We start from the raw sequence: 24,038 nt of genomic DNA on the forward strand, positions 1-24,038 counted from the left end.
GAACACATCCAGATCGAGAGCCAAAGCGATCCTCCACCCATCCCGAGGATTAAACCCCCTCCAATCCAAGAGCCCTAATCTCCGATCCATCGCCTGGGCGTCCTTTCTGGTCTCCGTCCAAGCCCTGCTCTCGATCGACCCCTTCCGCCAGTCCGGCGATTGGTCCCTCGCTTAAATCCATTTTCCTGGGTTGCTTCGGGACGGATCTCTGATCCGGGAATTCTCGGTCGGGAAGTGTCCTTGGCGGCGGCGGCGGCGATGGACGTGTTTGAAGAGTACTTCAAGCGTGCAGATTTGGATCGGGATGGAAAGGTTAGCGGCGACGAGGCGGTTGCATTCCTTCAGGGTTCCAATCTTCCCAGGAACGTCTTAGCTCAGGTTGGATTCTGTCTCTTTATTTGAATATTTGTTGTTTCTTGGCAGATCTTGCTAGGGTTCTGTTGGTTCTGGTGGGATTCGCACGAGGCTTCTTTTTGGATGGGCTCTGTGATCGCGGTCTTGGTTCAGGGTCTCTATTTGAATGGAATTCATCTTTTACTTCTATAGAATTTGAACTTACTTTTTTTGTCAAAAATATTGCAAATGTGTTCCAAGTTTTTCACGAAAATCGTTTTTCTGGGTGGAAAACCGTTGAACCACCTACACGGAGGGCCTGTGAGAATATATGGCTTGGACGATCGAACTGCTCGCTTGCCCTACCCAATATTTTCGAAAACATTTCTTTGTCCAGCAGGAGTTTCTTTGAGTTCGGTCTTCAATTTGTTTGGTTCGGTATTCAAATTCAGAATTCCTTCAAGTACATGAGCTTTTCCACTGTATCACTAGTTGAAAGCTTTTATTTTTTATGCAGTTTAAAATGATTTAAGAATAATTGCTCCTTAACCATTATGCTGTATGGTTGTATCTAAGTTTTCTAGTGTCTAGTTATAAGTTCAAAATTTTGAATGCCTAAACTATCTATGTTTATACTAAGGTTTTCAGTCAGTTCCTTAAAGAAGTATTACCAGTTAAATTGTTATCAGATTTTCATGAGGTAGACATCATATTAGTGCTTTTTGTTGCATTGTTGGAAAGTTAAATTTTTGTCCTGTTTTTATCCATGTATCTAAGATGCCTGCATATGTCTTTGTTTGTTTTTATGTTTGATTCTATTTGTGTTGTTGGCTTTCCTTTGGAATTTATATGGCATGTAGCTAAGAGTTGCCTACGTTGTTGATATTTCTTTTCGATTTTATTCATTTTGTGTTTTATTTTCTATGCTCATGGAAGGTTCTGTTAACTTATGTTGCATATTATTTGAAATCAAGTTTTTCCAGGATCTCCTAGTTTCTTAACTTACACATTTGATCATCCTGTGGATGAATGCTATAATCTTCAATTGGTTATATTCTTCTTGGTTTGCTACTTTTTCTTGTGTTGTCATTGTTGTTTTCTCCTCTTCTGATATGCCTTTTCTTTTGTTTCGCTAATTCCCATCTGCCCTAATTGTTTCTTTTTTGGTAAAACCCTATAGACAAATTGTCTGATGGAAGCTTTACATTGGCTGTCAGGTATCCATACAAATTGCCTTCTTTCTTTGGGTTTTTGCTCACTGTGGTAAGGGTATTATCAATTGGTAGGTAGTGGTTTAGTATGAGCTTAGAGTGTCATAGGAAGGATACAACATAAAGTATTTGTAGTTATGATAAGTTGTGGATATGACTGATCGAGGACAACATGCAAGAAAATGGTTCAATTTGGTTAGCACTTCAAGGTTTATATGATCTTAGAAGATTCTAGCTGAAGGTGGTGACATGCTTTCTGATTTAAACAATGTTCTTTCTAACCATTCAGACAAACCAATTAACCAAAAAAAAAGCTCAACATTTTACTTGACTAATAAACATAAGAAAATGTGATAAAACCTCTCCTGAAGTCCATAAATCGAGTCCTACCATTTAGCTAATGTTGGACACTTTTTGAGACAATCTGGAACAAATATGGTGTGGAACAAACGGGGACAAGTTGAAACAGTAAATGAACATCTGAGTCAAACTTATTTATTCAAATATTATAGTTACTGGTGATGCATATACTATGTTCTGTTTAGTTGAAAAAAAAGATGTGCACAAGGCTTTGCCTATGAGGGATCTAGGGATGTTTCGTTAGAAATCATTCTATATAAACACTTTGAAGTTTGAACAACCACAAGTGTATTACCCAGAGGTCTAAGATCCAAGGATTACTTCCAAGTTAATGAATTTATCATGCATTTTGTTGGTTTGCTGCAGTAGTCGCAATGTGTTTTTACAATTTGGTCTCACCCAAAACCTGAGGGAAATGGTGATAGCCTTTGGTTGTGTAGGCAAGCTAGCACCTCCAAGCTCTAAGGTTTTCAAAAAGAAAGGGTTGCACAATGTTCTGAATGTGACTATGTGGTTTAGGTATAATGGGAAAATCATTATAAACCAATGTCACCTTAAGTATAATGGTAGAAACTAGAAAAAATTATGGTTTAGGTTATTACTAGCAACCAGGGTTCTCAATTTCTATGTGTACTACTCGGTACAGGTGGTATGTATCGGTCCGAGAGGATACCGGTACGCAAACCGTCCTCTACAGGGTAGTACTAGTGTTTTGATCGGTACCGAGGTGTACTGACCGGTACCGCCCCAGATTTCGACCATTACTACTTTGTATTTTGATCGTTATCGAGGCATACCGATCGATATGCCCTGGCGTAGTAGGTGAAGGTATTTTTAAGGTTTTAGGGTGTACCATCGGTACGTCCTAGCGGACCAATGATATATATCGGTACGCACCATACCGAGTAGAGCTCGGTACGTCGATACGGACCGGTATTCAAAACCCTGCTAGCAACCCTAACTGAAATAAGATCAGAAGAATGTAACAAAGGGAAGAAAGAATAGAGGAAGAGAAGAACCAGATGTAGATGTTCACAGAGGTAAAAAGGGTAAGGAAAGCTTCTGTCATAGTGTTGAAAAAAGAAATAGAGTGAGGTCTTTTATCTCTTTTCTCCACTATAGTACAAGAGAAAAGATAGAATCTTCTTTAGATTTGTTTTTTTTTTTTTCTTGAAAACATGTCCCTCATACCTTGGGGGAAAGGTGCATCCGTTGATAGCACTGTATGGCCATTGCCATAGAAACTCTGATATAAACACCTGTCCAAGTATTCATTTTGGCAAGGATAAAAATATGAAGGTACAACAACATATAGAGAAGAACAAATAAAAGAGAAACAATATGATAATGTTTCAAAGTTCCAACTTATGAGAATGGGCAATATGGGCAATCATATTTCTATACTTTTTAATTTGATTGAGTTTTACATGTTAAAAGATGAAGATTCTTTAGTGTTTTGTCTTTCTCCATCAAAAGCATTGGAGAGAGAGAATATCAAGAAAAGACTTCTACGAATTGTCTCTTATTTGCTAGGTGACTTTTTTTATTGAATGGATAACATTCTTGAATGGTGTGGCTTGGCAAGCAGTTGTGCTCTTCGAATTGGAATTTTGTTCATATGGACATGTGAATGATTATAATGTAGTAGGATTTGAAATAATGTTTCAATCCTGTGCTACTGTGTTCTATGGTGTAGGATGTACCATGACAGTGAAGTAGAGAACATTCCTACAGCCTATTTCTAGCTTGCATGCATGTGATCTGGCACATGCTGACTTGGCTCAATTGGCTATGATTTGTAACAAATCAGCTAAGTGGTGTGGATGTTGCTTGTGGTACTTTATTTGACAATAATTGATCACCTTTTTGAGTTGTTAATTGTCATCGAAGCCTAAACTATTAATTAGTGACTATTTTAGTTGCTTTTAGAGCTAATCATGGAATAACTGATGATACCGTGCTAAGATGATAAATTCACACTTGAGATGCCTTCAGGATTTGTTCATAACGTTCTGTCAATTTAATTGTTTTTCCATTGTAGTAGACTTGATCGTAGATGTTCAAAATATTTATTGGTCAATAATGATAATCTTAAATCCAGTTCTTATGCCTTTATCTATGCTGAATCTTTCACCAGTCAATAGACACTGCTTTTAGAAAAACAGCCAATGAGGCATTTTATGCCAACTATTCTAGTTCTAGCAATCAGGGGTACCATCCGGCCACCATAAATGTTGGATGCCATGTTGTCCCGGCTAGCCAAGGCAGGGAAGAAACCAAAAAAATGAAAAATAAAATAAAGTAAATAAAGAAAGAGAAACACCAAGTGATGAAAGCCTTCCACAAAAAAATGAAATGCTTACTTTAGATGATCCTCCTGATGCTCTCATGTCTTCTCATTATCTTTGACCTATCTTCCTTTTCTCTGGCAAAAAGGTAAGGTGTTGGCAATTGGCGAGTCTTTGAGACGGATTCTCAAAAAGCAAAAACCCTTATATAAAATGGCCTTGGATTGGATTGGTTCTGTTTGAGGTAAAATGGGCTTGTATGATGCTCATATATTGGCTCAATCCAACTGTACTGGCACCTGATTCTAGGTCTTGAGACAGATCTGGATAGGCTAGTTTCACTTTATGCTAGGGGTTAGGGGTATGGAGCATTACCTTGGACTACTCACCTCAAGAAGTTTCACTTCACTTATTGTCTAGGAATGGCTTCATTCCTCATTCAAAGTTTCTAACATAGGTTGATTATACTTGATAAGTGACAATGTCCATTTAGCTAAAATCTTGGGCAAAATATGCTCTGTTTCTTTAGTTTGAGTATACCAAGTCTCTCTTATTATTATTCTCTGGTTTTGCATGTGGGTATGAGAACTTTTGGTGTATAATAACAGAGTTGAATGTGAATTCACCATGTTTGCTTCAAAATCTTCTGGCAATTATATTTTGACATAGTTTACTCATGGATGGAGTATCTTCCTGTGTTTATGTAGGTTTGGATGTATGCTGATCAGAACCGAACTGGTTTCCTTGGACGTTCAGATTTCTTTAATGCCCTGAAACTGGTCACTGTGGCTCAAAGTGGTCGTCAGCTAACACCAGAAATTGTAAAGTCAGCATTATTTGGCCCAGCTGCAGCTAAGATTCCTGCTCCAAAGATAAATCTTGCATCTTCCCCTGCACCTCAGTCAAATTCTACAACTACTCCTACAGTTCCAACTAATTCTTTGCGACCACCTACTAATCAGTTTGGTTCGATAGCAGCAAATTCACCTCAAAATCTTGGTTTCAGGCCAACACAAGCACCTCAAAATTCATTTATGAATCAACAGTTCTTCCCAACTGCAAATAGCAATGTCATGAGGCCACCTCAAGCGACACATCCTGCTGCTTCAACTCCAGTGCAGGGTGGTAATTCAGGATTGGTTGGAGGAGGTAGTGTTGCAGGGCCACCTTTGCCAAACTCAAATAACTCAAACCTGTCAAACAATTGGCGTGGTGGTAATTTGAATGTAGTATCAGTTGGGGGGGCATCTCAGACTCCTATCAGGGGCACTATCCCTTCTCAAAACCAGGGAGGCGTTAGTTTAGGACTCTTAGGCATGAGTGGGGCACCTTCTAGACCACAAACACAATTTGTGGCAAAGCCTCCTGATCAGATCTTACCATCATCTAAACCCAATGAGTCAAAGGCTCTGGCATCTGGAAATGATCATTCTTTTGAACCTTTCTTTGGAGGTGATGTTTTTTCTGTTACTTCTCAGCCAAAGTTAAGTTCTAATACACTTGGCTTCTCGGTAAACAGCATCTCTAATTCATCCAGTACTGCCTCAGTGATTGTTGGAACTCAAAGTTCGATTAGGCCTGGACAGCTTGATCCTACTCAGATTACTCGGTCACTTCCTTCTGCTGGTAGTCAGCTTCAACAGACTCAGTCTAATGTTAAGCAAAATCAACTTGATAATTTAAAGATGAACTCAGCAATGGCTGCACCTAATGTTACAGCTGGATCTGTGAATCCAGCTTCAAATCAGTCGCAGACTCAATGGCCAAAGATAACTCAAGCTGACATTAAGAAGTACACTAATGTATTTGTCACAGTAGACAAGGACAGAGATGGAAAAATTACGGGTGAACAGACATGGACCTTGTTCTTGAGTTGGAAGCTCCCTAGAGGTAGCCATCAAATTGCAGTTAAATGTTTCTTTATAAGATTTCTATTACAAAGAGTGAATGAAGTTACTTATAGAAGTTGTCAATATGTTTTCCCTAAAGCAAAGCGTAAAAGTGACTTGTTGCAGTCCTCATTTCTAAACTCATGGTGGCTATGCTTTGCATTTTAATTTTACTGAATCGATCATATCATGTTATTTGATTTAATTTTAACAGTACTCAACTACTGCTTGTCTCTTGCTTTTTGTGTTTTTATCGTTTTTCTGCATTTATCCAGGCAACTTAATAATTTCCTTAAGGGACAGAAAGGTTTCTTACAACACCCAAGATCTACAAGGGTTACTAATTCCTTAAGTTATGCAAGTCAATACTCAATGTCGAGCGTGCCAACAGAGGAAAGATTGTATCCATTCCTAGATTGATCATGACCTTTAGAAATGATAACATTGCAAATTGGTCTTGTGCCTGTGTGAATAAGAACATCACAGAATGGGCCCTTTATTGAGTTCTTTACAAGCCGGCTCATGATGATTAGCCCACACCAGACCTTGATTGGTAGGAAAATGTCAGAAGTTGCATTTACATGTATAGTCTCACGCAGGATGTAGGCATGCTAACTTATGGTTAGGCCACTTAGGTGATGTCAGGCTGTTGGGCCAAGGATAAAGACTGCATTATAAGTTACATCTTTTACCCTTGCCTTATTGGTTATACCGTTTGTTCTTTTGGTTTGTCAGAGGTCTTAAAGCAGGTGTGGGACTTATCTGACCAAGATAATGACAGCATGCTTTCTTTGAGAGAGTTCTGTATTGCTCTCTATCTAATGGAAAGATACCGAGAAGGGCGTCCCTTGCCATCAGTTCTTCCAAGTGCCATTATGTATGATGAAACGTTACTACGAGCTGCGGGTATGCCTTCAGCTGCTTATGGTGTTCCAACTTGGCAACCAGGTACTGACATATTTTGGCAATATTTTCTTTGGTTTTTCAGATTCATTTCCATCATTCTTGTGCTAAGCTAATGATAATTCTGGTTAGGATTACCACACCAAGGTCTCCCTGGATATCGTCCTGTAATGCCAGCAGCTGGACCAAGGCCTCCAATGCAAACTCCTGTCCCATCACAGATTCCTGGTGCCATGCATTCAGCGCAGCAAAACTTGGGAAAACCTGGGCTAGATAATCACATGGTAAACAACTTTGGCAAGGATGAACAACTTACAACTCCAAAGTACCAGGAATGGTCAAATGCTGACAATAAAGTAATTTCCCTCTTTTTAATTGAAGATACTGATTAGGAATTTCACATTATTATGTTTATGTTTAGCATCGTATTTAAAGCAGTAAGCAGCGTTTTAAAAAGGCGCTCGGGCGCTCGCCTAGGCGCTCGAGCGAGGCGAGGCGAGGCCCGAGCGCCTCGCCAATCTTCTAGGCGGCGCGCTTCAAAGAGGCGCCGCCTGGGCGCTCGCTCGAGACCAGGCGTTGGGTGCTTCGGGCCAGCGCTTGGGTTAACCAAGGCGATCGAACCAGGATTTTAGGTCTGGTTCGGTCCTGGTTCGGTCTCTGGTGGTTAGTTGGTTCAATCGAACCAACTAAAACTGATATCAGTGACAACCCAACCCTAACCCTCGTTGCCGCTGCCGCTCCCGATCCTAATCCCGATCCCACTACTCGCCACTGTCACTGCTCGCAAACGCTGCCGCTGTTGCCGCTCGCGCCTCCCGCTGCTCGTCTCTCCTGCTGCCGCTGCTCGCAAACGCTTTCGCTGTCGCCGCTCGCGCCTCCCGCTGCTCGTCGCTCCTACTCCTGTTCCCGCTCCCGCTGTTGTCGCTTACCGCTGCCGCTGTCGCCGCTCGCCGTTGCTGCTGCCTTCTTACACTCAGCTGTCGCTGCCGCTTCCTCTTTTCTCAATTAGCAGGCTCAGCACCCTATTACACTTCCTTCTTCTCCTTCTGTTAACAGTATACAGTATACTGTTAATATTGTTAGGTTTATTTGAAATTATTAATTTTCAATACTGTTAATAGATTTTCTTAATTTAATAGAATATTTTAATTTTAAATTTTAAATAATTATATTATATATTTTTATATTTTAATGCCTCGCTTCGTTCGGGCGAGCACCTAGCGCCTCGGACGTTTTTGGACCTTAGCGGCTTTTGGCGCCTAGCGCTTTTTAAATCACTGACAGTAAGTACAACCTTTGCTCACACAACAGTCTGATTTTTAATTTAAGTGAGGCATACTCGAGATTCATTTCCCAAGCCAACTCCAACGCTTGATGTTTCACTGTTCGTAGTGTCTTCCATTATATTATTACTTATGTAGTGATCTCGTGCCGATTCTTAAGCTTCAACATGGAACAAAGTTGAATTCGAGCCATGGAGAGAACACTTAGCTTTTCCATAAGCAATAACATAAAAGTTACAATCAGTTATAATATTTATATATATATTCATAATTTTGCTAGCTTTCTTTTCTCCATTCTCTTTTTAGTGTATTGATTATTGTTTTAAAGTTATCCTGGATTATAAATCGAATCTCCATTCGGATAGCATTAACTCATCCTTATCACTTTTATTTCTATCGATCATGTTTTAGTGGATACCCCTTGTTCTCCTTATTTTGTTTTCCATATCTATTATTTGGATCTGTTGTTTAGGTTTTGCTTGCTTCATTGAGTGGAATTATCAGATTCATATGTTACGACATGTTCTCTATCTTTTTTGATGTGACTTTTTCTTTCTTGCTTGAGATGTTAAAGTTGCATTCTTCTTGTTCTCAAGTACCCTTGCAAGACATTCATGTAGAGAGGAAATAGGTTCTTTTTTCTCGTCAATGTGATAAAATCCTTAGAAGTGATCTTTTCTTTCAAATAATCTTTACATGTACAATATAGAATCATATTGTTGTTAAAGAAGGCGTCACTTAGTGCATTGGGTGATAAATGTATGTTGTATTGCCTATGCAAGTAGAAACGACTTCCATGAGTCGAACTTGGTCGCCCATGTCATAAAGCAATCACCATGATATGCTAACTTCACACCCTATAAAAGGCAAAAGCCGCAAAACTATACACGAGTTTGGGAGGGTCAATACGGGTATTCTCACATAATGTTTGATGTACTGCTTGAAATGTTATGAAACGAGGAATATGTATTGGTCTGCCAGTTGATTAGGACGTGGACCATCCCATTTCGGGCTCAGAAAAGGGTTAGATATCGATCAGTACGGGTGATGTAACAACAGATATGGTCGAAACTCATGCTGTATTGGTTGATAGGGGCCATACCAATCAAAAATTGACCGATACCGATCCAAATCAGGTCAAGTTTGACCATTGGACTCTCTTTTGAGGTTTAAATCCCCTTTTTCTTTTCTTCACTCTCTTTCTTACTCTTTCTCTCACTCTTGCTTTTGATTAAAGTTCCTAATTGGTGATCAGTGGTAATCAAGCTATTGATTTGGATGAAAAAGGGATTAGAACTTGGGATTAGTGGAATTTCTCTGCAATTTGAAGGTATTTAGCTTATTTATATATTTTATTTATCATTTAAAATAATGAAAGGTGTATTAATGCATATTTACAAAGATTAAACATGATTAAGATTATTTTCTTGCATTAGTCCCAATTAGTCTATTGACTTACATTTAGGCCCAAATTGGGGTATTTAGGGTTAGTCATAACTCTATGCATTTATTTATGCCTCATATGCAGTCTATTCTTAATTAAATACAGTAAAATTATCATTAAATATGGGTAAGAAACCTTAAAAGGATTTTTTGTGAATTTTTTGCCATTTTTAAGCCTTTTTCCGAAAGCCTGTATGTACCAGCATACCAACATACAGTATGTTGAAACTGACTGGTTCATACTGGTCCATCCATGTACCAAGACCACTGGTCTGCATGGTACGATGGTCCTTGTTCCCACCTCTGCAAGTAAAGTGCTGTTTCAAAATGATTGATGCTCTGACATTTGGGTGCAACAGAGCAACATCATCATGCACAACTCTCACTCTTTTAGGGTTAGCTGGTGTTTGTATTAGATTCGAGTGGTGGCCATTTCTGGTAGGTCCATTTGACAAATTTGTACCCATCATTATACATAAACCACCATACAAAATGGTGCAGTACTTTGCAGGCATGGGCTTCAAATACAGTGCTCACAATTAATAACTTAATGCTGTTTAGAAATCAGATGTCATATTCTGTTTGATACCTCACATGATATGCTTGGTAATGTCTGTTAAACTTCTTGTTCATGGAAGTATTTTTCATTATTAATTCAATGTACTCATGTAACATGTTCCTGTATTGTATTTTCGAATATTTATAAATTTCCAAGTTCTGTCTGAGACATGGAATTGATTTTCAGAAATTTCTTTGTTTCAGGTTCAAGAAGTGGAAAAACAGATCCTGGATTCAAAGGAGAAGATTGAATTTTATCGCACCAAGATGCAAGAACTTGTGAGTCTTCTGATCATTGTCTGCATGTGCTTTTTTAACAATAAGTTACATTTTGCATTGACTAGTCTAAGGTATGGAAAAAAAGTTCATTTAGTAATAGTGACAATTTATATTTAGATTTGGTAACTGGTAATATGTAAGTGTTATTTCACTTTTTTACTAATTGAATAAACTCGTTTGGTTAATGACATTGTGATGGATGTAAAAAGTTACTATATGAGAATAAAAGATATCTTTTTATCAATGATGAGTTTCGAGTACAGTTTAATATCTATGGTTACTTATAGATGGGGAACCAGAAAGAAACTGGTTCATGATAGAGCTTATATAGCATGGAAAGTTTAACCAAGCCTTTGAAGGAAGTGAACAGTGACATGTGAATTGTGCTCGAAAAAGTCACGATTATGTGGTTTCCCTAAATGTATGAGATTAAACAAAAAATGTAAAAAGTAGAGCTACATTATGATCTTTGTATAGCTCAATACTCGATGACCTTACCTCAGTATACTGTTTTTACCTTCTTACATTTTCAGTAGTTTCTTGCTAATTGAATGTTATGGTCTCTAACATTACCTTTTGCTCTATTGTCTAGCTACCTGATAGAGATCTTCCTCTCCATTTAATATTCATCTGTTAGTGTTTTGTTATTTGTGTTTTAGGTTCTTTACAAGAGTAGATGTGATAATCGATTAAATGAGATCACAGAAAGGGCATCTGCTGATAGGCGTGAGGTATTACAATTTTCACCAACATGGTTAATTTTTGGTGCTTGTAATTGAAGGAGAAAAAATGTCTTACCATGCCTTTTTGTCTTATCTTCTGTGTTTTATATTTTTTCACAATATTCCGTTTTTCCTCTGAAAATTGTTTTAGGAGAAGCATTGTCACAAAAATGTTCTTAGTAGCCCTATATGTTGGTTTTAGCTTAATGTTGTTTTCCCACTGTTGCCTGTGGAGTCCAGTCTGGTTCTTTTATAATGCTTCTATGGCATAGTTGATTGCTGGAAATCATACTTACTGGTATCCCTGTCACCTTGGAACCCGGTTCAGGTTCCTTGTCTCAAGTCATGATTTTTTTGCTTACTGAGTCATATGCAATCCAAAACACTGAAATTGGAATTAAATCTCATTGATGTTATTTGTTCCCGTAGATATAAACCAATTATAGATAAATGAAATTCTTACACATTCTTGCATTTTTAACCCTTCAAGGATATCTCAGAATAATAAAGAAAAAAAACAATAAGTTTGTGGCTTTGAAGCCCTATACTACAGTTGTTTTAGGAAAATAAATTATTAATTTTTATTGACCCTTTTAGGTGCGTGGTTAATTAGTAAGTCTATCCAAGATGTCTTATCTAATTTTACAACCAAGTGTACATGTACCAAGTCCTAAAATAATGAACCAACTAACGTTGTCCCCTATGCATGTGAATTAGGATTTTCAGCATATGCTGTGCGCAACTGTACCATGTTCTATGCAATTGCAATTTTCTTATCTTGAAATTGCAATTTTCTAATAGACCATAATGAAGATTCAGAGTGTTTGTGTTGTTTAGTATTTGAATTGTGCCAAACATGTTAATTCAAAACTGTCAGAGAAAAGGATAAATAAGAGGCAAAAGGAAGCTTCTACCCTTTTCTGATCTCAAATTTTGTTCAATCATAAAGTGACTTCAAAATCAGTTGCCAATTCTATTGTCCGTATTACTAGTATATTTATCTCTAAACAATTAGACTCTACTAGAAGGATATATTTGACCATGCGAACTGTGACCATTGGCAAACAGATAATCCAATGCATGAGGTTCTTGCCAATGTAGGGTTTGGGAAGGTTTGATATATGCAGTCTTTTTCCTTGAAAGTAAGGAGGTTGTTTTTATGATTCAAACCATCGTCACCCAAGTTCTTAAAGTGCATCCTTATCGTAGCACTGAGGCTCGCTCACAAACTATGACTAATGCCTCTTCCATTGAAGGAGGCAAAGAATAGTTCACATGATCATGGATTAATTTTCTGGTTGTCACAAGAAGTCAGAGTAAGATTCTCCACAATGGTGTTTTATGAACAAAGCATTCAGTATGCCATCATACTTATATTTTGAACATAGTTATTTTTTGGCGTGGCTATGGAGGATCAGTATGGATATAGGGTACTAACACATCATGATATGCAGATGCTTATAAATCAAACTTTAAGAACTATGATAAAACACAGCAAGTACATCAACAAAAAATATTTTATCATAAATATTATATATGACAAAATTTGGCTTATGTTTATATCATTAGAATAGACAGTCATATATCATCAATAAGAGTAGATAATAAGCAATTAACTGGCTCTCTTATTTGTTCATCTTGAAGGATATATATTTTTGTCATATAGGATTAAAAAAACATGTAAAAGATAGTAAGAATATATAATAAATTAAGATCATTCTCTCTTTTTATTAATCATTGATGTTTAGTATAAACAAGTAACTAATGTATTTAATCACAGATGTTTGGTATAAACAACTAATGTATTTAATCGTACATTGAACTCTATAATATAAAAATCAAGTTTTTGCAGAAAGTATCCATGAAGTATTTCCTAAGTATCATTAAAATATTCTACTTCCCCAAGATATCATATGCATGTCCGAGAAATAACCTAGAAATAACTTATTTGGTACGTACCAATATGGATATGACAAGCAATTCGAAGTATTCTGTTTCATAGCCTCTTGGCATGCCTTGCATTCTTGAAACAAATTTACTCGTAAATCAAGATATCATCATAGAAGTTATGTCTGGCTTATGATATGCTGGTGAGCATACTTGGCTTAGGCAGATAAAATTGATAGATGTTACAATAGGGTAAATGATTGTGATTGTGATACAGGTAGTGATATTTGGACAACATTTTGTAATTTATTGTAATATAATGGTAAACTTTCATTTACATTTGATATGTTGGTCATCTAGCAGGTTTTCATTTTCTTCACTATTACATTTTTTTAGTCAATTTCTTTCATTCAGAAAACACTTTATCCATCATCTAGGACCTCAGTATGTCCTTTAGATGGCATTCCCCTTTCTTTGAATTGTTTTGTATTGGATGTACTTTATCCAGGTTGAGTTATTAGCAAAGAAGTATGAAGAGAAGTACAAACAAGTTGGAGAGATAGCTTCAAAGCTGGCAATTGAAGAGGCCAAGTATCGTGACATTCAGGTATACACCTCAAGATATGTTAGAAAAGACATAGAAAGCAAAGCTTTTTGCCTATCTCTGTGGTATTCTATTCTGGATTTTTATTTATCTATGTCCTTGAGCTTTTGCAATTTATTTTATAGGAAAGAAAGATGGAGCTGCATAATGCCACAATTAAGATGGAACAAGGTGGCAGTGCTGATGGATTGCTTCAGGCAGGCTTTGTGTTTGCTTAATTATTTTACACACACCTGACCATGATTATTAAATTTAAACATTCATTTACAGGTTCGTGTTGATAGAATACAATCGGATCTTGAGGAGTTAGAGAAAGGACTTAACGAACGTTGCAAGCAATATGGTGTTCATGTTAAATCAACTACATCAATTGAGCTCCCCTTTGGTACCTATCATTCTCTTTGCACATGTTGCTTGTGGTGTTGTTTAATCTTGATGTGGACATTTGGGAAATCTGAACTGCATACTGCGAGTCCTTGTTGTTCAGAGTGTTGTCTACCTGGTCTCCATATGTATTTATGAATTCACAAGTCTTCTCCTCTTCAAAATTCTTCTATGATGTTGTTAAAATGTGGATGTTGAAATGAATGTCAGGTGTTGCTAGAAAATATAGAATAAAAAATTAATAGTCATGATTAACTGTGTAACTTCAAATGAATAGAAGATGTGGGAAAACATGTAAGATGCTATTATGTATCCAAAGACTAAAAGATACCCTACGTAGACAAGGTAAATTGATTGAAAACACTGCTGTGAGGAGAATACAGGGAGCCTAAGAATCAGGAGGCATATAGATGCTGGCCTGTTCAAATGAGGTGAAGCGATTAAGGATTAGCATGAGGGCAGGTAGTGGGAGACCTAAAACGATTTTATTTGGAGTTTTAAAAAAATTGACTGTTTTTAATTTGACTAGTGATATTCTCCTAATTAAAAAATAAGTAAAAAATTTCTTACATACATAGTTGAGAATCCCAGCAATGTTAAGAGGCATCCTGACAGATGGTTTACTTTGCTCATAATGATACTGTTGCAATGATAGATCAGATTGGTTTGTTATCCATAGCACACAATCAATAAAGTGATAAAAGGAGAAAAATCAGTTCTAGTAGTTCTCAGTATTGAATCTGAACATGCAAAGCAACTCATAGTTTTTTTCTGTTTGAAGTATTATTTGTTTCCAACTTGTGCACTTGGAGAAACTTTCTTTTCCCTAGTAAAGCTTTTTTTCTCCATTATGTTCTGATCAATGCTAATTTTGTTTCTTGTTTAATTATTTAAAGGCTGGGAATCTGGACCACTAGATATGGTGGCTGAATGGGATGAAGATTGGGATAAATTTGATGATGAAGGTATCTTTGCTTGCCTTTTAAGTAAAAGCCCATTGATTTGCAATTTTCTGGAATATGACTGGGATGCATGGTTTATTGGCTTATGGATTTTGTCACTTTTGTTTGATATTTGAGGAACTTCTTTGACTAATATAATGTTGTAATTATTTGATTGTCCAGGATTTTCAATTATAAAGGATCTTACTTCTGGAGTTGTCAATACTGTTTCAACTGGAGAACCTAAATCCCCATCAATCTGGGATGATAAATCCTCTATAGATGATAATTCCCCCATTGCATCTTCTCAGAATGTTGGTGGCAGGAATGAAAAGCTTGATGGTATTAATGAACATATGAATGGGTTGGCCTATGATAACGGTGAAGAAGGATCAACAAGAAGCCCCACTAGTAGTCCTGGAAGAAGTACCATAGAAAGTCCATTTAACTCGACCCATTTTGGAATACATGATGTTTCACCACGCACAAAAGAAAGTCATAGGTACTTGTATCCTCTTTTCTCTTCAATTTTTATTCTTTATTTGATATTGAATCTGTTGTGAAGGAACTACAGATTTTCAGCAGTTGGTAAGATATTCAATATTTAGTTGCTTCAGCATGGTTTATCTCTCTGTATAAATTTCATTGTTAAGCGCACACATCGATCTCTGTGTATTTTCTAGTTCATTATTCAATGTTTCTCTTTATGGTTGACATGTAATACACAAGTTGTAAATGTCTAGGGTTATCATTTTGTTCATCAGTTATTGGTTATCAGAGAACTGCTAGTTCTGATTTTGTAGCTTTATATTTAGCAGTATCGAATCCTGTCAACTAGTGCTGTATATTTATCTGCATTCCCCTTGACATATATTCACCTTTGATTTCAGAAAATTTGAAGTGTCCCCCATGCTCTAACAATGAAATTGTGTGATCTTATGCTTTGTTGCTTGTTGATGTTCTAACTTCATTGTCTGTGTATGATACATTTGGAGTGCATCTAAGCTAAACTGAAATATACATGCTAAAGGACAGACTCTTGTTTCCACATATGATCTTTTTTAGCATCTTTCTGCATAAGTTGGGAGGCGCGTGCTATGGTCCGTGCCACCAACCAGACAGGCAATTGGACCAGTACATACTGCATCGTGCGGTACATATTGGTCCGGGCAAAATGTAGCTTCATAGCTTCAACAAATAAAATTTCTTCAAATTTCGTTGACAAATTCATCTGTTGTTATTCTTGATCAAGAGAATCTTAAAATAATTACTTGTGCAGCGATCAAGTCGGTTCCGAATCCACTATTTCCGGAGACAAGTATAATGATGAGCCATGGACTTTCGATGATACTGATTCAGTATGGAAGGTAAACAATGATTTTTTTATCTTTGTCTTATGTGAGTCGCCCCTTGCAAAACAGAAAACAGTTTTGTCGTTCGATGTGTTTCATTAAGTTGTTAACCATGCAGGAGACTGATTATGAGAGCAGCACTCGGAATGCCTTCATGTCCCACTTTGATTCAATGAAAGCAGACTCTCCAAGTGCTAGTAGTGTTTTTGAAAAGGGGAAGAAGAACTTGTTTTTTGAGGATTCCGTTCCAAGTTCTCCGTTGTTCAACTCTGCTTCACCATCAAGGTTTAATGATGGACGAGACGACTATGGTTTCAGCAGCTTTGGCAGATTCGACTCCTTTGCTACAAACGACAGTGGTCCTTTCCCTGCGCATGAGACCTTCTCTAGGTTTGACTCCATCAGCAGCTCTCGCCCTGAAACACTTGCGAGGTTTGACTCAGTTAGCAGCAGCCGGGAATTCGGCCGCGGAAGGGGTTTTGAATCTTTTGATGATGCCGATCCCTTCGGCACAACCGGCCCTTTCAAGCCCTCTGGAGGCCATTCCCCAAAGCAAGGTTCTGATAACTGGAGGGCCTTCTAGATGGTATCCCAAAGCAGGCTTTCTTTCGAAGTGCAAACATTTGGAAATTTTCATAAAAAAGTGTTGGTTGTATGTGCTGTAGATTCAAGGCATAGATTGGGTAGATCGTTCAGGTCAGGTTCTTAATTCTATTTGTGTGCAGTATATGAGTATAATTTGTTGTCCTTTTTTTGCCAATTTTCTTTGGACTGAAGGTTGGAAGATTATAATTCCTTTCCCCCCACCCTTGTCGGACAAGTCTTCTTCTTTCCAAACTTTACCTACTCGACATTCTTTATATATTATGTGGTCTCTCCTTTGTAATTCGAGTCCCAGAGAGGGGTTTATCGATGTGCCTGCCGCCTTTATGGTTGTCATGTTTCGAGCACAAACTTGTTGATCTCATCAGGATAAAGATGACGAGATTATTAGAAGCCCATTCCCACCCACTCGTGCTCTTCAGATGCATGATCGAGGTCGACTCTTCTAGCTTCAAGTAATGTATTTATTGATTTCATGGAGCTATCTATCTATCTATGTCTGCCATGATCGTGGTGTGGATTAACTCGGTTCACGTTCATTGCATGCGTCTCTCCTGATGGAGGATGGCGGCTTTTATGGTCGGCCGAGACGTGGAGCGGAGCGCGGAGACAGATGCCTCCATGCTAACTGATACTACACCATTTGGTGGCATTACGAAGCTGGAAGTTATCCTCCCCGTACTCGGCAAACCATCCCTCCTCCCTCTGCAACCTGCCTTCTTCTACATGTATGGCTTCTCGCTTGTCTAATTAGCTCCTTCTGCTCAACAATGTTTCTTGGTTTATAGTGAGAGTGAGTGAGAGAGAGAGAGAGAGAGAGAGAGAGAGAGAGAGAGAGCATACATCATTAAAACAGAACCATCACTACCAACACTTGGAACGGAACAACTTCGGGAATGGCTTCTTCCCAAGCAACGAGGCCGGCCTGGACCGAGCTGCCACAGGAGCTCATCAAGATGGTCTCCGACAAGATGATCGACATCTCCGATTACGTCCGCCTTCGTGCCGTCTGCAAGTCGTGGCGGTCTGCGGCGCCGCCATCGAGCTTCACTCAACGCATACCGTGGCTGCTGCTTCCTTACAACCCCGACAGTGGCGCTCGCTCGTTCTTCAGCCTCTCCACCCACCAAATCTACAGCCTCAGCTCGCCGCAACTCCGAGGACGAGTCACCTACGGGTCTTCCCATGGTTGGCTCCTCACGATGGACCGATCCTTCTCCGTCTCCCTCCTCAACCCGGTCACCAACGCCTTCGTCCGCCTCCCCGCTATAACTCGCCTCCCCGACTTCACCACCTTCCACTTCGAACGCCACGAGGACGGCGAGTACATCTACCGCAGGCACGTCGGCGTCAGCGGGAAGGTCAACTACGACATGATACAGCACATACTGCTCTGCTCCGCCTTCGCTGCGCCGGGCGAAGGCGCCGGCGACTGCATCGTGACCGTCACCAGCTACTTGTCGCCGCGGTTCCTGTGCTGCAGGTGGGCGGACGAGGCGTGGACGTTGGTCGACTCCACGTTGACCTGCGGCATCGACTCCCTCACCATGTACCGTGACAAGCTGTACCTCGTCGGGATCGATGGGAGCGTGGTGGTCTGCGCCATGGACCACCCTCGGCTGCGGGCTGAGCTCGTCCCCTCGCTACGGGTGCCCGGGGACTTCCATTACTGCTCCTTCGGAGTGGTGGGAGGGGAGCTGCTGCTGGTGACGAACTGCATGCGGCGGGTGGAGGAGGGCGGTGGGATTGGGGAGAAGGCGAGCATGGATTTCTTCAAGCTGGACTCGGATGGGCGGAGGATGAGGTGGGCGAAGCTGGAGGACGACGGCGAGTGCCCGCTGTTGCTGACGGAAAACCAGGTTGCGTCGGCCGCGATCGAGTGCGAGGGAAGGTACGCTTGCTTTCGTGCAGTTCGCGGCGAGGTGGACGCGCTGCATCACAGGACGGAGGTGGTGCAGATGGAGGAAGGGAGATGCAGGTTGTTGCCTTGCCACTGGGTGACGACTACGGACGCGTTGGGACCGGCTTGGTTTACGCCAACTCTAAGTTAGAGATTAATAATAATAATATTATTATTATTAATATTATTAATATTATTATTATTATTATTATTATTAATATTATTATATATATGTATATGCATATATATGATACTTGTAGAAGCAATTATTAAGAGCTATTAGTAGTGGATATACATGAATGGAAAATTCTCATCTTGTTTAGTTGTGCTCTTTTATCTTTAGAAAAAAATGAACTTGTTGATGTGTTAGAACTCGAAATCTAGAAATAGAATACCATCTTTCAGAGCTCGAAATCTTATGTTAGAACTCCATTAATATCAGTATGCCTAGAAGTGATATTTCGACAAAGAAGATGAATCGAGTGCAAGAGAAGCTTAAAAAACACTACTAATACCAATCACCAACCTCATGAATTGAGAGATCACAGAGGATTTTAAGATGACCTTTGTGTATTGCTTGATATGTATTTAATAATCTGGTTTAGTTATATATTGCAAGAATCTTGTGTTCTTTTAGATGCATATGTACAGGAGGGACTCCTATAAGTGTAATAATCCATGATGGGGTTGACTAAGATGCCAATCTACAGAAGCTGAGATTGTAGTTTATAGACAGACAGCAGTGCTCTTGGTTTTCTTCTGTTCTTTTAGCTTTTGATTTATTTGATTGAATGAATGAATCAACTTATCTCTGCTATTAGTATTCCATTCTCATATTACAACCAGTGAATTGCTATATGCTTCTATTGGCTTCTCTCAGTGTTCTGCTCAAGTTTTCCTATGTAACAATTCCGACCTCTCAGGTTTCCTATGTAATAAATCCTAATTGCCAAAGGCAAAAGATTCAATGCAGACATCATAAACATGGTAACATTATACATTTTGGTGTTCTTCAATTCTATGTTTTTGTAACTACATAGTTTTGTGTTCCTAGATGGTGTTTTTGATGATATGGGTCTGCCTAATTCCAGCTTCCAACTGGAACTGTGTTGATCCTATTGGCTCTTTTTTGTGGAAGATGTTCTTTGAGAAACTTAGTTCTAACCTCTCAAGAACTATGTTTGATGCTTGCTGAAGATTTCAGAGCATACTGGATGGTGTTTTACTGTCTTGAGTTCATAGTAACTCTATTTCCTGAAAGAAAACACAAATATTTTATATTGATGCCAATGCATCCACCATTTCAATCTTTAAGTTATCTGTCTGTAAGATTTAAAGAATTTTGGGAAAATGGGAAAAGCAGCAAACAAAATGAGGAGGGAGAAAGATGTACATCTTGATGGTATTGATGAAGTTAGGGAGTTGCTGAAGGAGGAGAATACCTCTGTATGCATACAACTGTGGATCAAAAGGAATGGAGAAGGGTATTGATGACATCATGATGGTAACATTTAAGTGCAGCTTATAGACACATTATGCTGAGTTCAAGAAGTGAAAGTCACTAAAACCTCTCTCAACCTTAAGGCATTTTTTGGACTCGGTTGTCTTTCTAAAGGGGATTATAGAAAGAGGGGAATGATGGAATGTTTCAAGTATAGTGACATATTATGGATTCCCCTTTCCTACAAGCTTTCTAAGAGGGATCATAAGATGTATGATCCATCCCAACTCCATTTCTGTGTTCCTTGGAACAGTTAGAGATGGTAGGAGATTATGAAACTAGTAGTCAGTTCAATAAAAATTGTTCCAAATATATATGCATTAGTCAAATCTAGTGCACAAGTTTCATAATTTCTACATTATCCTACATCATGATGTACGAGAATAGAAGCTAGGAACACAAATTTCATCTGCAGTAAATGAAATGACTCCTTCTAGGGCAACATTGCAGAAACAAGGCCTTTACTTGGATCAAGATATGGAATTGAGAGGAAAAGAATAGGGATTTAGAGGGTTTATACTGTGATCCGATCTAGACCATGTCGCTGATAAGACGAACGTGATTCTGGCGCTGCTTTTCTACGAACATCTTCGATGCACCTTCCACAGTCTTTCGCCAAGTCTACGAGAGCAAAAGGACACAAGGATTGATTAGCGGAGGAACTTTTTAGCAGATTATTTATAAGAAATTAAAGAGAATATTCAGCAGAAAGCTGGTAAATTACATTTACGTCCTTAATTTGCAGGGGTTATAATGTAATTTTTCATATATATACATACACACACATATATATATATATACATATATATATATATATATATACATACATATATATATATATACATGTACATTTATATATACATACATATATATATATATACATGTACATATATATATATATACATATATATATATATATATACATATATATATATATATATACATATATTTAGGGCAAATACAAAATGTATGGAGATGCAAACGGCCGGCACTTCACCTTTTCGAGGGCGGCGGCGAGAAAGAGCGCGATACCGGAGGCGCCGCCATCCTCCGACCGTCGGATCCCCATCCTACGGAGCAGGGACGCGGGCCTGCGGTTGGAGATGGGAAGGAGGGACTTCCACTCCCCCAACCCGCCGCTGCTCCTCCTCCTCCTCCTCCTCGTCGCCCTGATCGCCTCGTCGCTGGGGGAGGAGAGTTCCCGAGCGGAGAGGGCCGAGACGGCGCGCCGGGACTTCTTCCGGACGACGATCGGCCCGCGGAGGAGGTGGGCGGGGGCGCGCGCCGGGGGATCGGCGTCGATCTCGGCGAACTTGCGGAGGAGCTCGTCGGACGACGCCTTGCTCACGTGCTGCACCTTCGCCGCTTCCATCTCTGATTTCTCTTTCAGGTTTCGCGAATCAAGCAAAGAGGGACAAAAGGAGGGAGAGAGATCAGCGAGCAGGAGAGGGCAAGAGAGTGTGTACACGGTGTTTAATGCGGCGGGGAAGGGGGGAGGAGGCAGCGCGAGGTGACCGTTACAGGAGCGTGTGCTCCTGTGGCGGAGACAGTGGTGTTGATTGTAGTTATTAGACTGGAGGAATATAGCCGTTGGGCGCGGCGGGGCTCCACTCGTGTGTTGAATCGTAGCGTAATTTCCCTTGGCTCGAAAGGCTGTTTCGTGGACAGACTTACGTAGCGACCAGCGAGGGGCCAGTGGAGGGTTCGGGGTGACGACTTATTTCGGTTTGGTCAGATTTAGAACCCGAACCGAAGGAAACGAGTTGGTTCAGATGATTCTATCGAATTTAGATCCGAAATCGAACCCATTTAAGACTATTTTGATTCTGAACAAAAAAAAATCATCGATTTAATTTCGATTCCAATTTGAATCATTAATTTGGATTTGAATAATTGATTTTAACTTATAAACTTATATTTTTTTATTTGTTCTTATTTAACCGATTTGAAATCGTCAATTCCTGATTCTAATTTTTTTGGAGCCGAAATCGAATCATATGGCACCAATTCTGATTCGATTCATAGCCATTGAACTGCAAACCTGATTTGACTCTAATTATTCGGTTTTGATTTGAACCAAACCATGTAGAGGGATGTGGTGTGGCACTCATCTGCCTGTCACTAGTTAATTTGGGATCTAAGTTATGACATCATGACAGATTTTGATCCTAAAATCTTAGAATATCTTAATAAGATTAGATTCAACCAACCCAAATATGTATTATCATCACAATTATATCCTTCTCATTTACTAGAAATGCCCTCTTATTTAAAAACGGTGCTCCTGGCTCAGGATATGGTGTCTCACCTAGTGAAGTAATAATACAAGATCCATAAGTAATACATGTTACATAAAGTTGCAGAGAGAGAAATGAGAACTTATCTTAGGAGGAAGGCGGATTCACAATTAGACCAACGAGCCACAGGACAATGGAACCAACAGCCCAACAGAAGAGCAGGAAGACAACCACACCAGCCAAGATGGTAGGCAGTGGAGGGCCATCTCCAACATTTGAGCTGCTATCAACTTTCTCATTGGCAGTAGGTTCTGTATTAGAACTATCTGAAGCAAACACTATTGCCACCCAGCGGTTCATATCAAAGTTTGGAGCATTTCCCGGTCTGGAGAGTGAAAAGCCTTGTTATTATCTATCATAGTTGATGAAGAGGTAATGTTTCTATAGAAAGTACTACTGATATGTACATGAAAATGAGTATCATTTGGTCTAGAAAAATGTTCTCTTTATTGAATCTAAAAATTCTGCTAGCAAAGTGTGTAGCAAGCTAATAAACAACCATCTGCCTGTATTACCGACAGAAAATACAACAACTAAATGCATGTTTCCATTAGGCTAAAGTTCATCTAAGGATCAATGCTCAAACAAAGAGATGTTATGGAATCCTCTAATCATCGTCACATCCTGACATGTATAAAAAATATATGCTGACCTGTACCAACCAATGTTGAAAAGATTGGGATTGGATCGAAAATTGTTGTAGGATACAAGTAGATTTGGATTGTCAACTGTAAGATATTTTAAAAAGATATTTACAAGAATGAAAAATACATATTTATCCAGATATGTATGAATATGAGCAAGGAAAAGATGCATGAACATCCTGTATACTTTGATCCCTATGCAAATATATTCCCTTTGCCTCTCGGTGTTGAAAGAATATGCTAGATGTGCTCAATTAGGTAAAAGTTTTGAGGCAGATTGAGCTATTTTGAAATTTGATGGCAGTTTTCATAAAATTACAATGTGAATGGTTGATCAAACTTGATGGTTTCACCTCTAAAAAGGTGTAAACAAATCTGCCTATAGATGCCATAAGTGCTGGATTCTCATCTCCTCTTCTCCTCGCTTCTATTCTTCTCTTCTTCAATTGAACATTGCTCATGCAGCTAATCTAAGATCCTATTGAAAGCACCTACTGGGTAGGATCCAATGCAGGTGATGGTTCTCATGCAAGTATTCCGAGGCTCTGTTTAAATTACCTATTAGATGGGATGAAATATAAAGGGATGTCGATCTTACAAAATCCAGCAGCTTTCCTGTTTCCCTTTCTCTCTCGAGATTGGACACAGCAGCAAGC

General features: G+C 39.1%; 3 protein-coding genes across 4 annotated transcripts; 2 read left to right on the forward strand and 1 right to left on the reverse strand.

Moving 5' to 3' along the window:
- On the forward strand, nucleotides 1-17,350 carry LOC135637762 (uncharacterized). Of its 2 annotated transcripts, none has more exons than XM_065150535.1 (13): nucleotides 1-378; nucleotides 4,900-6,082; nucleotides 6,817-7,029; nucleotides 7,117-7,268; nucleotides 10,473-10,547; nucleotides 11,207-11,278; nucleotides 13,665-13,763; nucleotides 13,886-13,957; nucleotides 14,031-14,145; nucleotides 15,041-15,109; nucleotides 15,269-15,587; nucleotides 16,365-16,452; nucleotides 16,556-17,350. In XM_065150535.1, the coding sequence occupies exons 1-13, from the start codon at nucleotides 259-261 to the stop codon at nucleotides 17,018-17,020; spliced, it is 3,042 nt and encodes a 1,013-aa protein (XP_065006607.1). In that variant the 5' UTR covers nucleotides 1-258; the 3' UTR covers nucleotides 17,021-17,350. The 2 variants fall into 2 exon arrangements, with proteins under 2 accessions (XP_065006607.1, XP_065006606.1); XM_065150534.1 differs by having other exon boundaries at nucleotides 2-378; nucleotides 7,117-7,340.
- Nucleotides 17,351-17,482: 132 nt separating this feature from the next.
- Nucleotides 17,483-19,337, forward strand: LOC135637763 (F-box protein SKIP23-like). The gene has a single exon (XM_065150537.1). The coding sequence runs from the start codon at nucleotides 17,937-17,939 to the stop codon at nucleotides 19,089-19,091; it is 1,155 nt and encodes a 384-aa protein (XP_065006609.1). The 5' UTR covers nucleotides 17,483-17,936; the 3' UTR covers nucleotides 19,092-19,337.
- A 1,393-nt stretch (nucleotides 19,338-20,730) lies between these two features.
- Nucleotides 20,731-22,265, reverse strand: LOC135637764 (uncharacterized). The gene is made up of 2 exons (XM_065150538.1): nucleotides 21,439-22,265; nucleotides 20,731-21,062 (listed from the first exon to the last, which is right to left on the reverse strand). Exons 1-2 carry the CDS (start codon nucleotides 21,811-21,813, stop codon nucleotides 20,973-20,975), a joined length of 465 nt encoding a protein of 154 aa, XP_065006610.1. The 5' UTR covers nucleotides 21,814-22,265; the 3' UTR covers nucleotides 20,731-20,972.
- Nucleotides 22,266-24,038: the final 1,773 nt, after the last annotated feature.

This window comes from Musa acuminata, chromosome BXJ3-5 (genome assembly GCF_036884655.1).
Source record: "Musa acuminata AAA Group cultivar baxijiao chromosome BXJ3-5, Cavendish_Baxijiao_AAA, whole genome shotgun sequence".
Classification (NCBI taxonomy): Eukaryota; Viridiplantae; Streptophyta; class Magnoliopsida; order Zingiberales; family Musaceae; genus Musa; species Musa acuminata.

What these genes read in the sequence shown, in the direction of transcription:
- LOC135637762 (XM_065150534.1), top strand. Translation starts at nt 259, where the DNA reads ATGGACGTGTTTGAAGAGTACTTCAAGCGTGCAGATTTGGATCGGGAT. An exon ending in TGTTCCAACTTGGCAACCAG is followed by an intron (nt 7,030 to 7,116) that starts GTACTGACATAT and finishes AATTCTGGTTAG; the next exon opens with GATTACCACACCAAGGTCTC. An exon ending in GGTCAAATGCTGACAATAAA is followed by an intron (nt 7,341 to 10,472) that starts GTAATTTCCCTC and finishes TCTTTGTTTCAG; the next exon opens with GTTCAAGAAGTGGAAAAACA.
- LOC135637764 (XM_065150538.1), bottom strand. Translation starts at nt 21,813, where the DNA reads ATGGAAGCGGCGAAGGTGCAGCACGTGAGCAAGGCGTCGTCCGACGAG. An exon ending in TCGCCGCCGCCCTCGAAAAG is followed by an intron (nt 21,063 to 21,438) that starts GTGAAGTGCCGG and finishes TTGCTCTCGTAG; the next exon opens with ACTTGGCGAAAGACTGTGGA.
- LOC135637763 (XM_065150537.1), top strand. Translation starts at nt 17,937, where the DNA reads ATGGCTTCTTCCCAAGCAACGAGGCCGGCCTGGACCGAGCTGCCACAG.